This window comes from Moschus berezovskii, chromosome 23 (genome assembly GCF_049115385.1).
Source record: "Moschus berezovskii isolate FMDL1 chromosome 23, NW_MosBer_1.0, whole genome shotgun sequence".
NCBI classification, from domain to species: domain Eukaryota; kingdom Metazoa; phylum Chordata; class Mammalia; order Artiodactyla; family Moschidae; genus Moschus; species Moschus berezovskii.
The window spans coordinates 42,943,859-42,967,477 of record NC_142482.1 but is presented as its reverse complement, the minus strand read 5'-3'; the positions used below and the strand labels follow the sequence as shown (position 1 = coordinate 42,967,477).

Sequence of the window (23,619 nt, the reverse complement as noted above, 5' to 3'; positions counted from 1 at the left end):
CACCTTCATTTAAATTGTACAAAAAATGCTTCCCAGGGACTCGTTTGCATTTCAGATATGCGTTTAAAGAATGAGGCAATATAAAATCTCGGCCAATGACTTAGCTGAAATATTCAAAGTTGAAAACAGATGTTGCCTTAACAGGTACAGTCCGTTAATAAACAAAAGAATGTTTTTAAAAGCTGTTAAACAGGACTCTTTCAGGTGAAAATCAGGAATGAGCTAAGAAATTTTCTCGACTCCGCCGCCTAGACTCTCAGGCGTTAGTGGGCTGGGATAAATTAGGTTACGAATGAGCCCCTCCCCCTACCCGCCTTTTTCCTAGTTTTCAAATAGGTCCGCGACCGGACTATAAACAAGAATTTCGTCACACCGCCTAAATTTGTTTCTAGGTTTCCTGGCCTCGTTTTAGGCATGTCTGGACGTGGTAAAGGTGGAAAAGGCCTTGGGAAAGGAGGCGCAAAGCGTCACCGTAAGGTTCTGCGGGATAACATTCAAGGAATTACTAAACCCGCGATCCGCCGCTTGGCTCGTCGCGGTGGGGTCAAGCGCATTTCTGGCCTCATTTACGAGGAAACTCGCGGGGTGCTGAAAGTGTTTTTGGAAAACGTGATTCGGGACGCGGTCACCTACACCGAACACGCCAAGCGAAAGACGGTCACGGCCATGGACGTTGTCTACGCGCTGAAGCGTCAGGGACGCACTCTTTACGGATTTGGCGGCTAAACCGGAAACCACAGACGAAAGTTTCTGTATCAGTTTATCAGGCCCTTTTCAGGGCCCCCTATCTGTTCATTTGAAAGAGCTCGTGGTATTAAGCTGTTTTTTTCTTTCTTTTCTATTGTGAGGAAATGGGGCTGAGTGAACTTGTGATATCTGGGTGTAACTGCTTTAATATAATTCAGGTTTGTGAAAAAGTGAAGTCGCTCAGTCGTGTCCGACTCTGCGACCCCGGCGACTGTAGGCTCTGTCCATTGTATTTTCCAGGCGAGAATACTGGAGTGGGTTGTCATTTCCTTCTCCAGGGGATCTTCCCGACCGAGGGATCGAACCTGGGTCTCTTGTACTGTAGGCAGAGGCTTTTACCATTTGTGAACCTGTGCATTAAATGTTTGCCCTATGTTGCAGTTACAGTGCTACATAATGGCTTTTAAGTTGTGGAACTCTGTTACTAGGAACCCTTAGTCTGCAAAATCAATGAATTTTGTAAACTTTTTAAATGAGATATTGTCTGATGATAAGCCGTAAGCGCCATTGGTGAGCAAATGCAAGTACTACTTTAATAGCCTCCTCATATCTCAAGAAAACCTGATAAACAGCTGCTAGGAAATAAACTCAAGACTGCTGCTGCTGCGTCACTTCAGTCGTGTCCGACTCTGTGTGACCCCATAGACAGAAGCCCACCAGGGTCCCCCGTCCCTGGGATTCTCCAGGCAAGAACACTGGAGTGGGTTGCCATTTCCTTCTCCAATGTGTGAAAGTGAAAAGTGAAAGTGAAGTCGCTCAGTCGTGTCAGACCCTTAGCGACCCCACGGACTGCAGCCCACCAGGCTCCTCCATCCATGGGATTTTCTAGGCAAGAGTACTGGAGTGGCTTGCCACAATGAAAGACTGAACTAAAGGAAGTGAAGGCACCCGTGAGGAGGCTTAGGTGGCACGAGGGCCATAAACTACCGGGTCAGTTTTTTTTAATCTACAAAGAATTTGGGATTTGTTTCCTGCCTTGTCAAATCTACTTCCTGGTAGTCTATAATAAAGCAACAACTAATTCACCTGATGAACACTCCGGATCCTTTTCTCATGTATAACGTCAGAACGCTAGCTATAAACAAATTGACATCTAGCCCTGTGCTGGGACTCAGCCACACCAGGGTTTGTCATATGTCAGCATTTGCAAAGAAAAGGGGAAAGAAGTCCCCAAAGTAATAACTGAACAAACTCGTCTGTCTTGGCTTCAAGACAAAGTAACTGGCAAAGGCCTGTTTAAAAGGACTTCAAGGTATTAGGTGCCCTTTTCTTAAGTAGATTTCCTACCTGTAGGCCATTTGAACCAATCCCAGTACTGTGGGGGCAGGTGTAAGGGGAAGAGTGAGGGAAAGAGACAAGTGTTAGGTAATTGCTTTTTGGTCAGTTGCAACGATTTTTGGCCCACGACGATTTTGGGTCTTAATGTTCACCCTTGTGTGATCAAGCCCCTGGACTGTGGATGTGACTTGTGACCTCTTTTTACTGATCAAAGCATGTGACCACAGGTGACAGGATGTAAAAAAATTTGTGATTATGACTAGGTTATCAATAAGATTGCAACATCTTCCAATCTGTTTCATGCTGGTTCGGTTTTTTAATACAACTTTTATGTATTTTTGACTGCGATGGGTCTTCATTCCTGCACGCAGTCTTTCTCTCGTTATGGTGCATGGGCTTCTCATTGCGATGGTGTCTTGTTGCAGAACATGGGCCCTCAGGTGGGTGGGCTTCAGTAGCTCAGGCTCAAGGGCTCAATATTAGTTGCCCTGTGGTATGTGGAATCTTCCTGGACTAGGAATCAAACACCTATCCCCTAATTTGGGGGGCAGATTCTTAACCACCGGCCCACCAGGGAATCCTGCATGCTGGTTTTCACAAACCAAGCATCCCTGTTATCAGGTCCAAATGACAAGAAACTCAGAGGGCTCTTTAGGAACTGAGGGAAGACTCCGTTCCGTTGCTCAGTCGTGTCCGACTCTGCGACCCCGTGGACTGTAGCCTACCAGGCTTCTCCGTCCATGGGATTCTCCAGGCAAGAATACTGGAGTGGGTTACCGTTTCCTTCTCCAGGGGATCTTCCCGACCCAGGGATCGAACCCGGGTCTCCCACATTGGACGCAGATGCTTTAACCTCTGAGCCACCAGGGAAGCCCGAGGGAAGACTAGCCAGCCTATAAGGGCTTCAAACCAACAATCAAGAAGAAAATAAGATTCTCAGTCCTAAAACTACAAAGAATCAACCACTAAGTGAGTTTGGAAGCATTTATTTCCCCCAAACAATCAAGAGACCACAACCCTGCATAACACTCCCAACAGCGTCCTTACAGAGGACCCAGATAAAACATGCCTAGACTCACAGAATCTGTGCGATAATACAGATTGAAGTTACTTGAAGCTAGTAACTTCAAGGCAATCTGTTATCCATCAATAAAGACAGCCAGCACATTTGAAATCTTCATCTAAGATTCTAAAGATTCTACCATGTCATCTAAAACAAGATATATTTAACTGAAACTACAGTGTTTATCTAAGGGGAAAACGAAATTTAAAAACAAATAAAAACTTTAATGCAAATATTGTTTCACAATTAAATGGACCTCCATACTACACACACACAATACACTCTGGCATGTACATCCGTAGTGCTTAGCTGATGTACCAAATAGCAAGTCTGTAAGTCATGAAAAGTACTGCAAACAATTTATTGATGTTATTTTACTTTCAGCAATACAGAAACTATCAAATTTTCAGGAAAACTATGCATTTCTTGCCATATCCTCTGCCCTCCCTGCACTTCTACATCTTATTTCTCTTTCTTTTGATTGATTTTTTTTCCTCACCTGCGTAAATGAATATAGAACCTATAGCTGACTGAAGGTAGGGAATATAAAAAATTTTAAATGACTCAAAATGAGGGTTTCAGACCCTACTTTAGCAAAATGTAGGATTAATTATATCAATAATAGACTCAAGGAAAATAAGGTGAATTTTTTTTTATTTTTAATGTAAATTTGAACAATCACCTTTGAAATAGTCTACACTAGTGGTTGACATTAAACTCTTGAGATTCCACTAAATACCCTAGGCCTATACACTGTATAAATGACATTTTAAGCCTCTCTGTACAAACACGTTCTCATGACTAATATTTGTGAAACACATAAGATTATTTGAATCAGGGACCCCAAACACAAGTGCCATCATTAAACAATTTTAAGTCTACAAGTATTCACCGGAAAATTTTTAAATCTAAACAATGAATTCATATAAGAACAAGTTAAAATATTTTAAGGAACAAAAGCATAAAAACCAGAATAGTAGAATCTTCTAATACTTATTACAATACACAATTATTTCAAATTCTTTCCTGCACTAAAGAACAAAAATTTAACCTCTCATATTTTATTATGGTTTCCTGCGTTTTAAAGAATCACTGTTTTAAAAAATGTAAAAAGCTGAAAAATCTTGATATTATAGCTCTCAATACACAAAAATTTGTAGCTCTATTAAGAGACATTGAGGAATGCTAGAAGTAGAGAAAACTTTTACTTGGAACTGGTGTAATTTGGTGGTAGTCTTGATGCTCTTGGACGCTGAGTCCTTAGCCATTTCCATGTACAAGAGCAGGCACATGGCCCTTTGGATCACCCTGAATGTGATGGTCCAGCATTTTGTGATGGTCAAGCACTTATGTGCCAAGCGCGACATCTCCCCCCCATATCTCGATGTTGTCATTGACAAACTAGTTCTTGATGCCCAAGTCCTTGGACAAGATGCCAGTGTCCAGGTGAACCTATTTAAGCATTTTATAGACAGACATATACAAAACAGCTCTCCTTAAGCCGTTTTCTATTTCCTGCCATCTTCCTTCTAGTCACCACCTTCTTTTTGGAACTCCTTTTTTGAGGCTGGGGTCTTCTCTGGAAGCTAAGACGATAAAGAATTGCCCTGCAATGCAAGAGAGCCGGGTTCGATCCCTGGATCAGGAAGATCCCCTGGCGGAGGAAATGGCAACCTACTCCAGTTTCCTTGCCTGGAGAATCCCATGGACAGAGGAGCCCGGTGGGCTATATTCTATGGGGGTCTCAGAGTCGGACAGGACTGAGTGACTAATATTATTTGAGGCTGGGGCGTATTTAGCTATCTCTGGCGTGGAAAACAGCATGAAAAACGGGGAAATAAACCCGAGAACAAGACATCCCAAGTATTAAATCACGGATACAAACAAAGACTCACAAATCTGATCTTTAATTGGACATAAACTGACCAATAGATAAATAGTATGTAAATTAAGGTTCAAAAACTGCTTTCTTTATTGGGTCAAAAAGAAAGTCGTTCATGTATTCCTATAGGTTGATTCAGAACACTGTTACGTGACATAAATCATTTAATTAAAAATCGATAAAACTTTTTAATTACAGGAAAGTCTTCGCGTTTGGATGTGAAAACTAGTTAAAGAAATCCTATTATGTAGCCTAGTCAAGTCTTCATAAAAGCACTGTGGGTTTGTCTCGGACTCCTTGAGGCTCGGAAAGAGTCCCGAGAATCTAGCCCACTGCAGTGTGCTGAAGGATCTCGATCGCCGCCATCTTTTTAAGGTTCCGCATTGCAAACCTTTTGTTGAAGGATGTCGCCATCAACCCCAGATTGACATTTTAAGTGCGTCAAAAACATAGAACAGAGCCAAATTACCAGTTTTGAGTCAAACAGGAAAATAAAGATATAGAGATTCCAGAATATTGGGATTTTGCTGCGTAACCTCTTAATAATACAAAATTCTTCACATCTTAACAGTGTGTAATGTTACCGGGAATGAGACATTAACTGTAGATGTGAAATAGGACTCGAGAGGCTTAGACGGTGAATTCTTAAAGAGGGGGAAATTATCGGGACTAGAATCCAAATGAAAAAGTTAACTATGCAGAAAATGTCAGTTGTATGGATTCTAAAGGGGTTTCACGGACATATTCTATTTTTTATATACACACAGGAGAAAAAGTCAACATTAATGAATGATTAATGTGCTTGTGGACCATACTTGACAGTGTATTATCAATAAAGCAGCTCGGAAAATGTTGTTTTTTTTTTTTTTTTTTAAGGGGGAAGATGACTGCTGATAGAAATGAACCAATCAGAAATTTGCACCGGATGGATGAACCAATGTTAAACAGCTAGAAACAGTTCCGGAATTAAGTAGCCCGTGACTAACAGGAATTGCCCACAATCCAATCAGAGTGATTCTGGTCCTTTATAAATACGGGAGCAAGCCTCCTAGTCTAATCCCATTGTCTTGCAGGATAGCGATGGCGCGGACTAAGCAAACCGCTCGCAAGTCCACCGGCGGTAAGGCGCCGCGCAAGCAGCTGGCCACCAAGGCGGCCCGCAAGAGCGCGCCGGCCACCGGCGGCGTGAAGAAGCCGCACCGCTACCGGCCCGGCACGGTGGCCCTGCGCGAGATCCGCCGCTACCAGAAGTCCACGGAGCTGCTGATCCGCAAGCTGCCGTTCCAGCGGCTGGTGCGCGAGATCGCGCAGGACTTCAAGACCGACCTGCGCTTCCAGAGCTCGGCCGTGATGGCGCTGCAGGAGGCGTGCGAGGCCTACCTGGTGGGGCTCTTCGAGGACACCAACCTGTGTGCCATCCACGCCAAGCGCGTCACCATCATGCCCAAGGACATCCAGCTTGCCCGCCGCATTCGCGGAGAGAGGGCATAAATTGGCTTAATTGTCGACTGATAATAACTTAAACCCAAAGGCTCTTTTCAGAGCCAATCACTTAATCTATGAAAGATGCTGTAATATGTTAGTAGAACACAAGCTTGGCAGAGGTGGTACATGGATTTCGTGCGTGTGTGTGAGCTATTTTACCTCGGGAATCACTAAGGGAAAAACAAGAAACAGGTGGTAAATTTAACAGAAACAAGTCTATGAATAACGCTCAGGCCAAGTTAGCCATTGTTAAGAAATTGTTTATACGTGAAATAGTTGTTCTTGGGTCTGTCTGGTATTGAAAGTTGGATGCTGAGAACTGGAAAGCCTTGGCCCTTGTAAGAAAAGAAAGTATATTCATAATTCCAATATTAAGATATTTTTAATGCCAAGTAAGAGCATTTCATATTAGAACTTTGTTTCCCATGTTCTGTACTTTGAGATTATAGCACAGTGAGTTTTTTAATGTCTGTTTCTGCCTCATCAGATGATGGATGTCAAGAGATGAGGCCCAGGAAGGCACGAGAAATATCTAATTATATTAAATCCACCAGAACATCTAGAACAGTTCTTTGCATTAAATTCTCTAGAAATTTAGTAAAATTAGAATTTAAAATAAAAGTTGTTGGACAAACAGGAATTACCATTCAATGTATTGCTGATTACAGGAGTAAAAGATTGATAGAGTTCATGTTAGTTTAATACTAGTTTTATCACATAGAAATAAATTGATGGTTGCATTATTGAGTTGGCCAGAAGTCATGTATTAGTCATGTAAAGCTCATAAGGTAAACTCAATAGTTATCTCCTAATATCTATTATTATTTTGTTAGTGCTTTACAAATGAGGAGACCGAAACTAAAAAAAAATTAGATAAAAAGGAGTAGAATCAAAAACATTTCCCCTTTAAGCATTACTATAGTTAACAGTATTAGTGTGATTCTCAGTAGTTACACCTGAGGCTTAATTCCTAAAATGAGCTGTCATAGGAAAACTGACGAGTTTATCTAAATGTTTTCTTATATGTTAAAGGAAATGGGTAGATTTTTTAAATGTACAGGGTCACATAAAACTGTTCAATTATACTACAATTATTATAGCCAGTTGCACAGAAATAGAATTGATGAACAGCTATAAAAATAAAACATTTTTTAAAAAGACATTTTTTAGCCTTCTGCTCATTATCTAAACAATGATGTTGCTAGTTGACACACACACAATTTTTTTTAATTTTAAATACAATGAAAAGCTAGTGTTTAATATGGGAACTTTTTTAATGAATTTTGATTTTATTGGGAAAATGTCACAAATCTAAATCACGTGACATTTTATAGGTACCTGTTGGAACATTAACTTGTATAAGCATTTCAAGCTTACCTGGTTGCCTATAACTACATGTAAACTAAACACAAATATATAATCTCTGAATAATCAGTATCTTTATTTTATGGAAATGATGGCTAAAAAATCAAGATGATTCAGAAATACCATTTCATGCTTTCCCCATTTCCTGCCTACCACATATGCACACAGGTAAATTTTGATATTTTACATTTGAAGACTTACTGCAAAGATGTTATATTTAAGGGGTTTTTTTATTTGCTCTTTTGTTTTCATTTGGGGATGTCTTTCTTTTCAGAAGCCCCAACACCTTGGATGGCAGTACAGGAGCTAGTACAGTGCCTAAGTTAAGCTATTGGGAGAAGAGAGATAGAAGGGGCTGAGATTTATTACCCTTAGCCTCATACAGAAAAACAGTAAATGAAATCACTGAATCTGATTATCTGGAGATTCACTGAATCTGATTATCTGGAGATAGTCCCACCATCTGACAGGATTTTAAAGATTGGTCAATTAAAAACACACCTAGAGTATTGGAAATCAAGACAAAGAAAACTAATGACCTAGGGTTTAGTTTAATGAGAAAAGATGCATTATAAATATTCCCTTGAGAATAATGGTACTGAAATATTAATGTGATCAAGGCACATTAGCAGGGAAACTATATTTTTTTAATTAGGGGAACTTATTCATGGAGATGGAAACTGAGATGAAATTGGAAAGATTATTCCAGGTAGAAAGGAGAGAATTACAGATGAATAAAACAGTCAAAACAAACAAGCAACAACAACAAGAGGCTGTAAAGTTCCCACTTGAACCAAAGGCTAATAGGGAGCAAGTAATATTTATATGACAGATGATCAGAATTTAGGAATTAGGGGCTAGAGAAACTAATTAGGAAGAACCAGTTAGGAACAACCTGGTTACAATACTAGTTAGGAAGCAATGGAATCATCCCAGGTGTAAGAGGGCAAGGAGAGAATGTGAGAGGGGAGAAAATGGCAGATTATATAAACATTGGCTTCCTTCATAGCTCAGCCAGTAAAGAATCTGCCGACAATGCAGGAGACATGGGTTCGATTCCTGGGTCGGGAAGATTCCCCAGAGAAGGAAAGGGCAACTCACTCCAGTATTCTTGAGTTAAGAATCCCATGGACAGAGAAGCCTGGTGGACTACAGTCCATGGGGTTGCAAGAGTCGGACACGACGGAGTGACTTTCACTAGTACTATATAAACATCTACCTGCTTTAGTGACTGAGTGACAGTAATCAAGGCCTCCACACAGTGACATGAACTCAGGCAACCTCCTGCAGTTATAAGGAGTCAGGTAATTACTAAGTAGAAGTAAGAAAATAGTAACTTCAGGCTGGCTTGAAAGATTATTAATACATTTGGCTTAGATTTATGCCATATGCCTAAGTACACTCCTGAATTTAAGAAAATATGAACATGCCCTTCACATCTTCCAAGCTAAGAAAACACTTTTTTTCCTTTTAATATATTTTGCAGACAATTACTCATACAGGCTCCTGTCCTATATTTGTCATCTTTAAATCTCGATCTGTTGAGTTTTCCTAAACCTGGATATTGCCACTGTACCTGACAGACCACCTTTGTTCACCAAAAGAACATCAGAACTCCAAGGAAGAATGTTTCAGAATGCTCTCCTAGGGATGTGGCTTTGGGATAGGATTAAGCCTTCTGATCTTTCATCTTCCTGGAGCAGAATATCAAGCCATCTTTGTCTTCTTTACCCATTCCCAAGGTGTTCATTTTAAGCTGCTTTAAGTGCAACAAAACTTGAGAAGATGGAGTAAGATTTAAACAAGTTCTGATTTCCTTGAAAATTAGAAACTGTCCAAGGGAAAGGAGTATGAATATTAATTTACAGAAACAAGACTAAAACTAGAAGAGCATTGAGTGAATGATGTTTAATTGCTTCTGGTACATTCCAAAGGGATTGTGAATTGAATAGGTCACAAAGGGTCTCAAACAGAAATACATGAATGTTATGTCTTTCTGGATGGGCATCAAAATGAAATAGAGAACTCATTTTCCAGTAGGTGTAACAGACGGGGAGCGGTGGCACAGAAAATGACACTAGGAAGAAAGAAACTTTGAGACTTTTTGTTTGAGACTCAGGTGCACTATTTATTGACAAGACGATTCAGGCCATTTCATCTTTCTAAGCCACAGTTTTCGTAACTGTAAAACAAACAGCCCTGGGAATTCCCTTGTAGTCCAGTGGTTAGGACTTAGTGCTTTCACAGCAAAAGCTAGGTTCAATCCCTGGTTGGGGAACTAAGATCCCAAAAGACACCTGATACACACTAAGGATGAAATGAAATGAAAGTCGCTCAGTCCTGTCCGACTCTTTGCGACCCCATGGACTGTACAGTCCTTGGAATTCTCCAGGCCAGAATACTGAAGAGGGTAGCCTTTCCCTTCTCCAGGGGATCTTCCCAACCCCAGGATCGAACCCAGGTCTCCCGCATTGTAGGCAGATTCTTTACTAGCTGAGCCACAAGGGAAGCCCTAGACACTAAGGATAATAATAATAATAATAAACAAGGAGTTTAGCTATACCTACCGCAAGAGCTTTCTGGTGAGGTAGGCACAGAAGAGCTTTGTAAAATGTAATTAACTACAGATACTGTACCACTCTTATTGAATGTCACATTCCCACATAATTTTTATTTGTCATCATTCTTCATCAAAAGCCAAACTCATTCTGGTATTAAAGACCTCACAGGTCTCTTGCCTCTTAACTTTCCCCCTTGATGCAATCTATTATATTCAATAACCATTTCACATTTTCCCATTTATCCAAATATCCTTCTTAACCAATCCACTCTCCTAAGAGATGGGATTTTTGGCTCTTTCTGGAAAGAAGAAAGTATGGAATGCAACTGCAATGAATGAAAAATAAAATCTCATTTAGAAAAGCTAGAAAGATAAACATGGGCTACAATTTTTTTCTTTAAAACTGAAAAACTAAAATTTAATAAACTATTAACCAGTAAGGTGTGTATGTGTGTGTTGTGTGTGTGTGTTTTGGGGTGGGGTGGGGGGTATGCTGTAAGCAAATAAATAAGATGAAGCCTTTCAACCATGAGGTATTTGCCCACTGACAATCTGCTCAGGGACTCATGACTTGTATGGTGGACTCTATGGACACCCTAGGGAAACCTATAAACACCTTTTCAATATCATGTTTTAGAATACCAATACAGGATAAGAAAGGCATATTAAAATATAATTTTTAAATGTATTTAAGTACATATAACGTGCTTCATTAGTCATATCAAATTAACAAGGAGGAACCGGTGGAATAACAAATGTCAGTTTCAAGGACTCAGAATTATGTAAACTTTATTTCAAGGTATCTTCATATCTTCAAAGTGATATAAAAACATCTGTGACAGCTACTGTTGAAAAAAAATCAATAAGGTCTGCAAAATCCATTGTAACTGCATGTGCTTACAGACATACTAAAAGGAAATGCTTAACTGCATTTAGTTTGCTAAAATAAGATGCAATTTTCCCACATCCATGTTTACAACTGCCTAATGGTCTACAAAACTCAGATTTTTGTCAAGATTCATCAGTAAAACACAGTGGCATTCCCCTGAAATTAAAAACAGGATGAAGTGGAAATGACGAAACATCCATCTTCCTAGAGCCACTTATTTTGCCCTGGTTACTGCGGCTCGAGGAGCTCTCTAAGCATTCTTCTTGCGTTTCCCAAAGCTTAATTATTTCTATCTCTCTATTACTTACCCACCAAAAGATATGAGACTGCCAACCATGGCTCCCTGGGCCCTATCAACGTTTTAGCGGGAAAGAATTTGATAAACGGGTAAATTATAAACCGCCAGGAGTGGCTTTTACACTTAAAAAAAAAAAAAAAACTTTCTTTTTTTTTTTTACTATACCTTACTGTTAGGGCTGCCTCCTCCGGTGGCTCAGCTGTAAAAAATCCGCCTACAATGCAGAAGATACAGGTTCGATCCCTCGGTCGGTAAGATCCCCTGGATAGCGAAATGGCAACCCACTCCAGGATCCTTGCCTGGAAAATCCCAAGGACAGAGGTGCCTGATGAGCTACAGTCCATGGGGTCGCAGCATAGTTGGACGACTGAGCAGTTCACTGTCCGCATAGTAGCAACAATTATGCAGATTCAGGCAGAATATCAATAGTATCAAAGTCCCCTCGAATAGAACTACATTCATAAAGGGGGGGAAACGCTAGCTTTTCAACTGCTTCCAAGTATACGCAAGTCCTTATATCTCAATCTTTAATTGACACAGTATTTTCTCCTAGAGACCAAGCAAATAAGCCCAGGAGTGCGTCCTGATTGGCTAATTCTCCTTAGACCCTACAAACCAATGGGAAAGAAAACCTTACCTACACCCAGACTGTAATAACCCATTCTTCAGGTTGCACTTTTTCCCTAACAATTATGGAGGAAAACAAGGCGACAGAGCGCGAGCAAAGGCCAGAAACCAACTCCTCGCGGGCCAGGCTCGTTTCCCAGGGGCCGCGTGCATCGTCTGCTCCCCAAGGGTAATTACTCCGACCCGGTCGGGGCCGGGATCCCGATGTACCAGGCCGCGGTGCTGGAGCACAAGGCAGAGATACCGGAGCTGGCGGGAAACGGGGCCCACCACAAGACGTACACTACAAACCCCACCCCCGAAGCTTAAAATCCTCAACGAGGAACTTCGGGGTCACGATACCATCGCAGTGCAACATCCTGCTCAACATTCCTGCTAAAGCCCAGAGCCGTCACAAATGGCTCTTTTCAGAGCCACTGCGTTCGCTCTAGAGAACTGAACACCATCATGGGGCTGACCCTGTGGTGCGCGCGCACCCGGACGCACACTCAGCTGTCCAATCACAGTAGAGCGGCAAATTTAAAAAATATAGTTACCTTTATTACAAAACTCGCCGGTAAACCTAGGGATATACGTCCGGTTAAGCTCTTTCACCTGAAATTAGTGGGTGGCTCTGAAAAGAGCCTTTGAGATTTTCAAAGCAGGAGGTGCCGCTCAAGATTTACTTCTTCTTGGAGACCGCCTTCTTGGCCTTTGTAGCCTTGGGTTTGGCAGCTTTAGGTTTGGCTGCTTTGGGCTTGGGGGCTTTGGCCTTGGCCGGACTCTTAGTCGGCTTCTTCGGTTTGGCTGCCTTCGCCTTCTTCGGGCTCTTGGTTACTTTCTTAGTCCCAGCAGCAGCCGCCGGCTTTTTGACTTTCTTAGGGGTCTTCTTGGCAGCCTTCTTCGGAGTGGCGGCACTCGTGGCTTTCTTGGGCTTCTTAGCCGCCCCAGCAGCCTTCTTGGGCTTGGCCGCGCCAGTCTTTTTCGCCTTGGGCTTAGCCTCCCCGGTGGCTGCTTTCTTGTTGAGCTTGAAAGAGCCGGAAGCCCCGGTACCCTTGGTCTGCACCAGGGTGCCCTTGCTCACCAGGCTCTTGAGACCCAGCTTAATGCGGCTGTTGTTCTTCTCCACATCATAGCCGGCAGCCGCCAGTGCCTTCTTGAGCGCAGCCAGAGACACGCCGCTGCGCTCCTTGGAGGCGGCGACAGCCTTGGTGATGAGCTCGGACACCGGGGGCCCAGACGCCTTGCGTTTTCCAGCGGCCGCACCCGATTTCTTCGCCTTCTTCTTAACAGGTGTTTTCTCTGCAGGTGCGGGAGCAGCAGGAGCAACCGGAGCCGTCTCCGACATGCTTCTGTTTTGCCAGAAAAGACAAAATAGTAAGGGTAAACTGTCAGAACGGCGTGTCCCGGGCGCCGCCGGCTGGGGGTTTATATAGAGAGTCGCTGAGTGATGATTGGTTGCCTGCTCTGTGCGCCGCGCGGTTAGGGAGGACTCCTCGGCTCTGCCGAGTGGCTGTGTTTTTTGCCCCTTAAAAAAGAAGAAAAATATAAGAAATCTGGGCACGAAATAATTAGTCATGTGGGGGAAACTGATCCGAGACTCTTCAGGCTTCATTCCTGCCTTATTTGCTATACCTAGTTTCAAAACCGGCTCCCTGAAACTTTCCTGATTCCCCCAACTCTCTTGGAAACTTCGGTCAAATTGAGACAACTTTCAGATTTTCCTTAAAATTACTAGTTCTCTCTGTTTCCTTTGCAAATCTTTCTTCCAGGGCATTGTCATACACATTGTTTTCTTTTCATCCCTATATAAATAACCTCATTTTTACTGAAATATACAAGGAAAATCGGTTTTTTCGCGGGAGCAATAGCACAGCTCTCGTGCAACTTGTTTGCACTAAGCACTGGGAATTGGCACTGGGGTAGAAAAGTCTACGTACAAGATACATAACTATTTTAGCAAAAATTGACTTTTTTAAAAAGTTTATGAGTGACCAGACTATAAACTGGGTTTGATTGCAGTGTTTCGTGATTTAAACGGTTTTTTTTGGCAGGATGGGTTGTGGGGCTCCTCCTTTGTTTTTCTAGATAAACAGCTCCAAACAGAGTCTTTAAAACGTTCTTTCAAACTTAGTATAATAGATTTTTTAGACCCAAAATGGGCATTAGAAATCCCTCATGCCATCCTCAATGAAGAAAAGTGAATCATGAAGCCTTAGAATGGCAGTTCTGTAACAGTTAACCAACTCTAAGCTCAAACAACAGATACCTGGTTTAATATTGTAAATTGCTTAATGACAATCTATCCATTAGCCTTTTTTCTCCAATATTTAGCATACAATTGTGTACATATTTCCTGTATTCCAAAATGATACTTAAAATACATATTTAACTGTTTTCAACATTGCAAATAGGCACCCAGGGGGTTAGAAGAAAAAATTGTTTAAATCACTTCCTGAGTCTTCATAACTTTCCTTGAGTTTTTACTAGCAAAATACAAAGCTGACTGTCACAACCTAAATTAATTAGCTGAATATGTTCACCTGAGGAGCTGAACTAACATTGCATAGCAAATATGGCTGATTTACTACTCCATCTCTTTGTAACATGCAGAACTAATGGAACTGCGTAAATATTGGATTATTAAGCATAAAATAAGTATCTATCAAAGAATCAAATACTGAAACTAAGCCTCACGTTTCTCAAAGTAAATAAACAGGAATGATATTTTGGTGTTGTGATTTTTTTTTCTGGTAAATATCACTTTCAAAAATCTAGTTCTTCTGGCCTATGTTCAATAGTAACTTAAGAATTTTCTAGTATAACTCCAAGTCAGGATAATCAGTTTTAAAGATGTCAACTCTCCATATTTAACTAATTACATAGATATCACTCGGTTTGTTTTTCAATAGTTATTGTGGACTGGCACTGTCTAAAACTAAATCTCTGGGACCTGAGACCATGTTATATACCAAATACAAATACAGTGTATAAAGAGGGAAGCTTATAATTTTGGCAGTGGAACATTCCAGTTTTCCCAGGACAGATATTTTATGAGTGTCTGGAAAAAAGGGCTACTTCTCATCCTCAATGATATCACTGTCAATAGCAACAGTAACAGTAATATAGGCCCCTTTCCTTTTCAAGCACATTATATAGGAACTTTTCCTTTTCAGGCCAGAGCCTAATACTATCAGTCCTTAAGATATAGGTAAAATTCATATGTTTAAAACTTTACTATTTTGGTAATCATTGTAGTCATAATATCAGTTGTTGGATACTGGTTGAACTTGTTCCCTAAGTTGTATATACTCAGTTTAAGACAGATCAAAAAAATTTACTACAGCATATGTCACGATTTCTTTCTTATGCAACCACTGTTGGTTCCATAGCTATTTAGGTACCAAATAAGTGAGAAGACACTGGGCTCAGGGCCATTCGCTTCATTATTTATAGGTCTCTGCCTTTCCTAGAGGATAATAATTGAGACATGATTTCACCTGAAAAGTTCTTCCCCAGATGTTTATAGAATGATGGAGCTGTGCTGCATGTAGATACTGTTATTGCTTGAGACCCAAGTACTTACACTCTAACTGTATTGTGGACAAGGTTTGAAAGCAGGATCATCCCCATGGCACTGCAAATTTGAAAAGTTTCTCCAGTTACTTTTAGCCCACAAAAAAAAAACTTGTGTTTATTACTTTTGAATCCTAAATCTACATAGGTCCTAAAACAGTGAATTTTTCTGCTAGACTAAGAATTCAACTATTTTTACCTTTTAGATGTACAAAATATATAAGAAAAACTAAAGTGAGACAAGTGATGGATATTTCACAACTTCATGTCCTCTTAATTTTGGTGTCAACACCCCCACTCAACCATAGCCAGGAACCGTGAAAGATACAGGTAGTATGCACCAGGGCAAGCCACGGGGGCTGTATGTAAGCATTCTAAAATTCATCAACTTTCAAAAATTTAAGGAAAAAAGTTACTATATTCACTAAATATCAAAAAGGCCAAATTAAAAATAAGGGTTTTATAACAAATACGGCATTGTGTTATAATAATGTGTTCAGGAAGGTAATGAGAAATCACATCCATTTTAATTTTCTGTCAGATGGTCTCAACTGAGGACACGCTCCTGCTTGAAACTCCCCTCCAAGCATAACTATGTATTATTAATTTAATTTCCTAAAACAACATTACTATGCTCAAATTTCCTTCTTTAAATGTCCTTCTATCTGTAATATCTGGTACATCTAGAAGTTAACTAATTTCTATTGTACTTCAAAAATACGCCAATCCTCAGTTCCAGCAGCAAGTCTCATTCTCATATATTTACCACACTCCATTTCTCAGACTGGGCTAGAAATTCTCCAGAAGAAATTTTCTATCAAAATACAGCCTAAAACAACCTACTACAATGATAGAAGTGTTTGTATCTGCACAACCACTACACTTACCTGTGGTTATTAGGCACCTATTAAATAGTAGTTAGTGACTGAAGAAATTATTTCTTTAATTTGATTTCATTTTCACTAATTTAAATTTAAATGAGCACAGGTGGCTAGTGGCTAATGTAGGAAAGCGCAGCTCTCAAACAACTCTCTCAAACCGGCCAAGTGGTTTGAGCAAACTACCCACTTGGAGATATTGTTTAAAATGCTGTATCAAGTCAGTAGGCTTAGGGTTAGTCCTGAAATTCTCTAAGTCTAAGCTCCTGAGCCTGCCTACTCAACCGTTCATATCTGACTCTTTGAGACATCATGGACTGCAGTCCGCCAGGGTCTTCTGTCCATGGGATTTCCCAAGGCAAGAATACTGCAGTGGGTTGCCATTTCCTATTCCAGCCGATCTTCCTGACTCAGGATCAAATCTGTGTCTCCTGCGACTACTGCACTGTTTGTACACGGGTACTTGGAATATAATAGACCCTGAATTGTTGAATGGATGAATCAGTGATTCTTGCTTAGTGCCTTTCTCAAAAAGGAGAGCACGGGAGAACAAATTGTCTAAATCCACAGGTAAGCACACTTGAAATAAATCTCAAAAGTTTGTGACTCAGGAAATAATAATCCTCAAACTGCCTACATGGTAAACACCAGCAAAGAAGGGAGTTTTTTCGTAATGACTTCTGTAGATACATAGAAGGCATTCAGTGTGAATTTGTGGAATGTGAGTAAATATTGGCATCTGCCTAGTAAACTTATCAATACCTATCATCGGTGTGTAGAACTTAAGTTATCCTTTTAACATGAACAGCATTTCAGTCAATAATTTTTAAAATGAGGTTAATTTGCAAATTCCTATGCAGTGGTAACCCACTGCAGTATTCTTGCCAGGGAAATACCATGGAGAGGAGCCTGGTGGGCTACAATCCATGGGGTCGAAAGAGTTGGAGGTGACTTAGTCACTAACCCACCACCGCAATTCATCGTGCTGTATCTTCAATACTTCACTGATATAGATTCATGGTAGATGGCAAGGACATTAGACCCCAGAATCAGAGAGCATCAGTTCTAACCCCAACACTGATACTTACTAGAACAGAATTAGGTCTTCAAGCCTGGGATTCTTCATGTTCACAATGTAAATAGTGCTTTTCCAGCATAGAGTGGAAATTCAGTTAACTTTATCTCCCCTTCCTGAAGTTCCTGCTTTATCAGGAATGTTGAAACGATGTATATCTAAAGCTTTGCCAAACGGAAACGTTGACGATCAGCCAAATTTGATAAGTATTACTGGGGTTTTTAAGAAATATATTTTTTAAAGTATCTTCACATTTACAATTAGTTTTATCCTGCATTCTCTCCCTTTTATAGACAGATGTGGCAGAACAGCCTCCTTTTATTAAATAATAAAAATGGTTAGGAAATTTGTACAATATTAATTGAGAAAACCCACAGGGACAAAACCAGCGACTCTTGACCCCAACCAGGAAACATGAAGGTCCGACACCCAATAGCATTTCCACGCCCCCTTCCCTTCTTGGCAATAGCAAACACCCAGTAAGGTAGGGAAGAGGAGGGGGCAGAAGTCTAGTTCCCGCCCTCGCCGTTTCAGTTTCCTAAAAGGTCCGCAAAACTGATATATAGAGGGCTGCAGCCGGATCTCGGCTATTGGAAAGAGACGATAGTTGCTATTCATCATGTCTGGTAGAGGTAAAGGAGGAAAAGGGCTCGGGAAAGGAGGCGCTAAGCGCCATCGTAAGGTTCTGCGAGACAATATCCAAGGCATTACCAAACCTGCCATTCGCCGTCTTGCTCGTCGTGGTGGTGTAAAGCGCATCTCTGGCCTCATCTACGAGGAGACTCGCGGGGTGCTGAAGGTGTTCCTGGAGAACGTGATCCGGGACGCGGTCACCTACACCGAGCACGCCAAGCGCAAGACTGTCACCGCCATGGACGTGGTCTACGCGCTCAAGCGCCAGGGCCGCACCCTCTACGGCTTCGGCGGCTGAGTTGCCATGTAGTTGTGAAGCTTCTGCTTATTACAAAACGGCCCTTTTCAGGGCCACCCACTTGGTCATAAGAAGAGCTGCCAGAGATATTATGCCTGATATCTAATGGTGATAGAAGCCTTGCGCTTTTAACTGTAAGTTATTGTGTTTGTCTTTCACTTTTTTTCCTTTTTTCAAGCTTGACGTCTCAAGATGGCAGTTCTCAGACATGTTAATAGGACAAGGCCGAAGAAAATCTCGGGCAGTGGAATTGCTAGGTTTGTTTGTTTGTTTCCTCAATCGGAGTGGATTCTAGTTGGAAGTGTAGTTCTCTAATTTCAAAGTGTTCGAATTCATCTCATTCCACAAACGATAAATGAACTTTGCCAGAATGCTTCACTGACCTTGCTCCTAGTGTCCTGTAGAGGGCACCTGAGACTGAAACAGCTTCCCTCCTACAGGAAACATTACAGATAGCTATAGACACATGGATCCATAGCTAATAAATCCGGGTGGGAGGAACATTCAAAACTTCAGTCTTACCCAGTGCAGTCTTGAAGGACCCGTTGGAAATGTACCATGACTAAGGTCATCAGTCATCTTAATACTTTATTTACAAAATATTGATAATGTGCCTTAAATTACTGTGTTAGGTCAACCTATGGCCTTCCCACCTCCATCTAATTGTACCCTTACCGCTCCATTTTCCCACTAGGCAGAAGAGACTGTCTTCAGACCTCCCTGCGACCCAGGTTCTAAATCTTTCACTCCCTGAGGACTTGTATTTGTGTCAGTGGAAACACTGGTGTGGGTGAACACGTCCAGGGACAGTTTCATTCTGTGCCTGCTTTCTCAAGATAGATATTAATGGAGCCCAGTTCCACTATTAATAACTTATTTGATTGGACAACGAATTACTTGGTCATCCTTCTTTAACAATAGTGATGTCCCAGCTTAAGGATTTAATATTCCTCCTTCCTGTATGTGTTTTTCAGTGTCTGTCACTTACTAGATCCTTCCCATTTATGAAATCTCCAAACCTTGGATAATCTGGAGTCACTGTCTGCATATCTTTTCATGATTATATGTGGTGGCTCCTCTAGCCTGTGGGATTTTCCCTGCAAGAGGCAAGAAAACTGGAGTGAGTTGCATTTCCTTCTCTAGGGGATTTTCCGGACCCAAGGATCAAACTGGGGTCGCCAGCAACTCCTGCCTTGGCAGGCAGATTGTTTTACCACTGAGCCACGTGGGAAGCCCAAGGGAGGAAGGGACGCCAAAGAATGAGCTAGTTAAATAGCATTTTCTGGGACACAGTGGTGATCAGAGAAGCCTGCAGTCCTGTGGTCCCAGAGGTAGCAAAGACTAGGACACGACAGCAACGGGACTCTACCCACTATTCCCATGTCTGTGTAGGTTAACAGGCAAATTTCCTCAGAAAAGAGTTATCGGCCTCCTGGGGACCAAAGAGAGTGGCCTGTACGGGGAGCGAACCCACAACCTTGGCTTTACTAGCACCAAGAACTAACCAACTGAGCTAATCAGCCATACTATTCATGGAGGAAAAATATCCTTCCCATAGTTCCCAGAGACCTTCTAATGGGTAAATCTAAAACCACATTTCTAATCTGGCTATTTCTAATCTGGCTACATGAGTCTTTATTACTCCTGACTTCATAACCTTCTCACAGTGCTTTGTTGTACCTTTCTTCCTCACCAAGATCCTATCTCCTCCGTGATGTTTCTCAGATTGTTTCTTTGGCTCCTAATCCTGGTTTGTGATTCATCCCAAACAACAAACTCTTGTTCTCCATTATCAATTTGTAAACCTTCCTTGAGCTATCTCTTCCAGAATGTGCCATAAATGGTAAGACACCAAAAAAAAAAAAAAAAAAGGTAAGACACGTGGCACCCAAAAAAGAATTGAATAACTATAACAGAGACTATGCTACCCCCAAAACATGCCACTATGGCATAAAAATTTTTTTCAGCAAAGGAACTTGAAGAACAGCTGATGTAAGAATGGGGCTCTCACTTCCCTTTTTCTTCCCCAAAGCAGATAATTATCCCATGTGAAAGGTGCCATCCCTTTACCAGGAAAAAATAAACAATCTTGTCACCAAAAAATGGGGAGTCCAGGATAAGAGAAATCTGTACAAACAGACCTTGTTAAAGTAATCCTTATCTTCCTTAAGTTTTCTCATGTATGTTAGTTGCTATTGCACAATTACTAGTCTTTGTTCAAACTAAACACTTAGGCCTAACTGCTTTTTAGATCATCATTTTCCTGTGAAGACTCCCATATACATATAAAAAGATTAAATAAAATTTGCATTCTTTTCTGCTATTAATCTGTCTTGTCAACTAAATTTTCAAGCCTGGCCAGAAACCCTAAAATGGTAGAGGAAAGTTTCCCTTCTCCTACACAGCTTTCCAATCCCTATAGTGGCCTCAGAGTTCCCTCTGCCTGCATTATTCCCAATCTGTGATCACTACCTCCCACAGAGGATTTCATTATCCCCTATAGGAAGAGATTCCGAGTCTGGAGAGCCTAACTTTTATTCCAGGCCTGATTGCGCCACCAAGAGGAGCAAAAAGCTAGCCTCTCTCTCTCTCTCCCCACCACCACCACCCGCCCTCCCCACTCCCTTCCTCCTCCACCTCCTCCTCCTGCTCTCCTTCTTCCTCTTCTCCTTGCTATTCTTCTTCTTCTTCACTTTTTGTCAAAAATTGTAAAGAGTCTGAGATCTTACCCTACTTGCTGCTGCTGCTGCAAGTCACTTCAGTCGTGTCCGACTCTGTGCGACCCCATAGACGGAAGCCCACCAGGCTCCCCTGTCCCTGGGATTCTCCAGGCAAGAACACTGGAGTGGGTTGCCATTTCCTTCTCCAATGTGTGAAAGTGAAAAGTGAAAGTGAAGTCGCTCAGTCGTGTCCGACCCTTAGCGACCCCAAGGACTGCAGCCTACCAGGCTCCTCCATCCATGGGATTTTCTAGGCAATAGTACTGGAGTGGCTTGCCATTGCCTTCTCCGTACCCTACTTAGGAGATAATAAAATGACCTGTAACTTTTTCATGACTGCTGGTAGTAGACACAACACCTAGATCAGAGACAAGAGGCTTTATTATTCACAGCACAGCAGCAGCAAGGTTGCATTGGTTCACCTTGCCCACCAAGTCCCAAGGGGCGACCTGGAGGGGCCCAGGTGGATGCTGCATGCACAGTAGGTTTGCATCACAGCCACGGACAGCTTGGGGGACTGGTGGCTTAAAGTGAGTGTGGCAAGCAATCCTGCTGTTTGTCTAGGGGCAACCACTACCCTATTCTTTAAGGTCCCTCAACCCTGATGAGCAGCATTCTTGACACACCCAGTACAAACAGGCAGGCATTCTCAGGGCCGATTGCCTTTTCCAACGCTGTGTTCAAAAAACTAACATTGAATATATTCAAGCAGGGACACTGATGGTGAGAAATTTTGTTAGAGCCATTTGCAGGCAAAGTAGCAATGAGGTCATTTGGGAGATGGGCCCAGAAGGAGTAGCAAGTGTTAGGCAGAGAAAAGAGCAGAGAGTGGAGAGAAGGCAGGGGATTCACTATGTTATTGAAGTGTTCAGTTCTGCAAAGGATACTAAGTATATGTTGGACTCAGAGACTAGAGACAAACGTGTTCTAAACACAGAGGATGGGATTGAAGGACAAAACAGGCACCACACACTCATGAGGCACATAAAGAACTCAGCATTTAGGAGGCATCTCATATTTAAGAAACCTAAAGTCGGCCAACTACTTACCCCCTGGCATGCAGATAAAACCTATTGGTGAGTGACAACTATAGATCAAGCAAAAATACCCACGTGATCAGACCCAGCTACCTTGGACCTGCTCAGTCCTCTAGTTCAATTTAACTCTGATCCTCAGAAGCCCATCATCACACAGGAAGCCTAATGGGGCAGAGCAAAAAGATGTATGAACATTGTGCTAGAACAAGATTCTGAGGATGGTGTGCAATCCCATCTCTTTCCCTGTGCTTTTTTGAGAGTTGGGTGAAACTGCAGCCATAAAACTGCCATTTTGGCATGACTTATTTTAGCTAAAAGCACTTGAAAAACATGCGAAAGGGCACTCTTACCTCATTTTTGTCCTAAACTCACAAACTCCAATGTACCAGAGGGAAAATAGCATTCTTAACAGATATACTTTGCTTTAAGCAGAGAAATCTGCATCGTTAAATTAACCCTTCTTTTTCTACCATTAATTACCCTAAAAGTTCCTTTGTCACTTTCATTAGTGTAATTTACTATAGAAATAACAGCTGCCGTCTATGGTGTCTGAAAAGTGCCCCAAATTTCCTCTACTCAAAAGACCCATGAACCTTCACTTACCAACTGGAGGCCCATTATTTAGCCACTAGACACCTGCTCGTCCCCAGTTAAGCAATTCCTAGCAATTACAGTAGGAATTAAGGTTGTAGTACCAAACGCGCTCGGGATGAAAAACCAAAATAACTGTTTATGCATAATTTACCATCTGTATTGTACCAAGCTAATCTACAGAGCACCCAAGTGCAAGCTCCTTCATAGAAAAAATAGGTGGCCCTTAAAAGGGCCTTTAACTTTGCTACAATAAAAGCCTTGCGAAGCTCAACTTAACCACCAAATCCATAGAGAGTGCGGCCCTGACGCTTGAGCGCGTAGACCACGTCCATGGCGGTGACAGTCTTGCGCTTGGCGTGCTCGGTGTAGGTGACCGCGTCCCGGATCACGTTCTCCAGGAACACCTTCAGCACTCCACGAGTCTCCTCGTAGATGAGGCCGGAGATCCGTTTGACTCCTCCACGGCGGGCCAGGCGCCGAATGGCCGGCTTTGTGATGCCCTGGATGTTGTCGCGCAAAACCTTGCGGTGACGCTTAGCGCCCCCCTTTCCAAGGCCCTTTCCGCCCTTGCCGCGTCCAGACATGTTACCTAAACACTGAGCTCCAATGGCGAATGTGCCTAAAGCAAGGCCCTG

The 23,619-nt window shown here is 41.9% G+C and overlaps 5 protein-coding genes across 8 annotated transcripts; 3 read left to right on the top strand and 2 right to left on the bottom strand.

Moving 5' to 3' along the window:
• Positions 1-395: 395 nt before the first annotated feature.
• On the top strand, positions 396-1,777 carry LOC129543753 (histone H4). Its single transcript, XM_055407044.2, has one exon. It carries the CDS (start codon positions 415-417, stop codon positions 724-726), a length of 312 nt encoding a protein of 103 aa, XP_055263019.1. The 5' UTR covers positions 396-414; the 3' UTR covers positions 727-1,777.
• Positions 1,778-6,001: 4,224 nt separating this feature from the next.
• Positions 6,002-7,548, top strand: LOC129543310 (histone H3.1). The gene has a single exon (XM_055406402.2). It carries the CDS (start codon positions 6,051-6,053, stop codon positions 6,459-6,461), a length of 411 nt encoding a protein of 136 aa, XP_055262377.2. The 5' UTR covers positions 6,002-6,050; the 3' UTR covers positions 6,462-7,548.
• Positions 7,549-12,798: 5,250 nt separating this feature from the next.
• On the bottom strand, positions 12,799-18,552 carry LOC129543705 (histone H1.3). Of its 4 annotated transcripts, XM_088831340.1 has the most exons (4): positions 18,419-18,552; positions 17,716-17,866; positions 15,760-15,810; positions 12,799-13,525 (listed from the first exon to the last, which is right to left on the bottom strand). In XM_088831340.1, exons 2-4 carry the CDS (start codon positions 17,751-17,753, stop codon positions 12,856-12,858), a joined length of 759 nt encoding a protein of 252 aa, XP_088687466.1. In that variant the 5' UTR covers positions 17,754-17,866; positions 18,419-18,552; the 3' UTR covers positions 12,799-12,855. The 4 variants fall into 4 exon arrangements, with proteins under 4 accessions (XP_088687466.1, XP_055262950.1, XP_055262952.1 ...); XM_055406975.2 differs by lacking the exon at positions 18,419-18,552 and having other exon boundaries at positions 12,799-13,701; positions 17,716-17,811; XM_055406977.2 differs by lacking the exons at positions 15,760-15,810; positions 18,419-18,552 and having other exon boundaries at positions 12,799-13,701; positions 17,716-17,862.
• LOC129543752 (histone H4) lies at positions 18,307-18,633 on the top strand. The gene has a single exon (XM_055407043.1). The coding sequence runs from the start codon at positions 18,322-18,324 to the stop codon at positions 18,631-18,633; it is 312 nt and encodes a 103-aa protein (XP_055263018.1). The 5' UTR covers positions 18,307-18,321.
• Positions 18,634-23,119: 4,486 nt separating this feature from the next.
• Positions 23,120-23,609, bottom strand: LOC129543758 (histone H4). Its single transcript, XM_055407048.2, has one exon. The coding sequence runs from the start codon at positions 23,566-23,568 to the stop codon at positions 23,257-23,259; it is 312 nt and encodes a 103-aa protein (XP_055263023.2). The 5' UTR covers positions 23,569-23,609; the 3' UTR covers positions 23,120-23,256.
• Between the last annotated feature and the right edge of the window lie 10 nt (positions 23,610-23,619).

Excerpts from the sequence above, each read along its gene's own strand:
- LOC129543753 (XM_055407044.2), top strand. The coding sequence starts at position 415 with ATGTCTGGACGTGGTAAAGGTGGAAAAGGCCTTGGGAAAGGAGGCGCA.
- LOC129543310 (XM_055406402.2), top strand. The coding sequence starts at position 6,051 with ATGGCGCGGACTAAGCAAACCGCTCGCAAGTCCACCGGCGGTAAGGCG.
- LOC129543705 (XM_088831340.1), bottom strand. The coding sequence starts at position 17,753 with ATGAAGAATCCCAGGCTTGAAGACCTAATTCTGTTCTA. Across the intron at positions 15,811-17,715 it reads GAAGACCTAATTCTGTTCTA|TGCCATGGGGATGATCCTGC; the intron begins GTAAGTATCAGT and ends TCAAATTTGCAG. Across the intron at positions 13,526-15,759 it reads GTCCACAATACAGTTAGAGT|AAGCATGTCGGAGACGGCTC; the intron begins GTAAGTACTTGG and ends CTGGCAAAACAG.
- LOC129543752 (XM_055407043.1), top strand. The coding sequence starts at position 18,322 with ATGTCTGGTAGAGGTAAAGGAGGAAAAGGGCTCGGGAAAGGAGGCGCT.
- LOC129543758 (XM_055407048.2), bottom strand. The coding sequence starts at position 23,568 with ATGTCTGGACGCGGCAAGGGCGGAAAGGGCCTTGGAAAGGGGGGCGCT.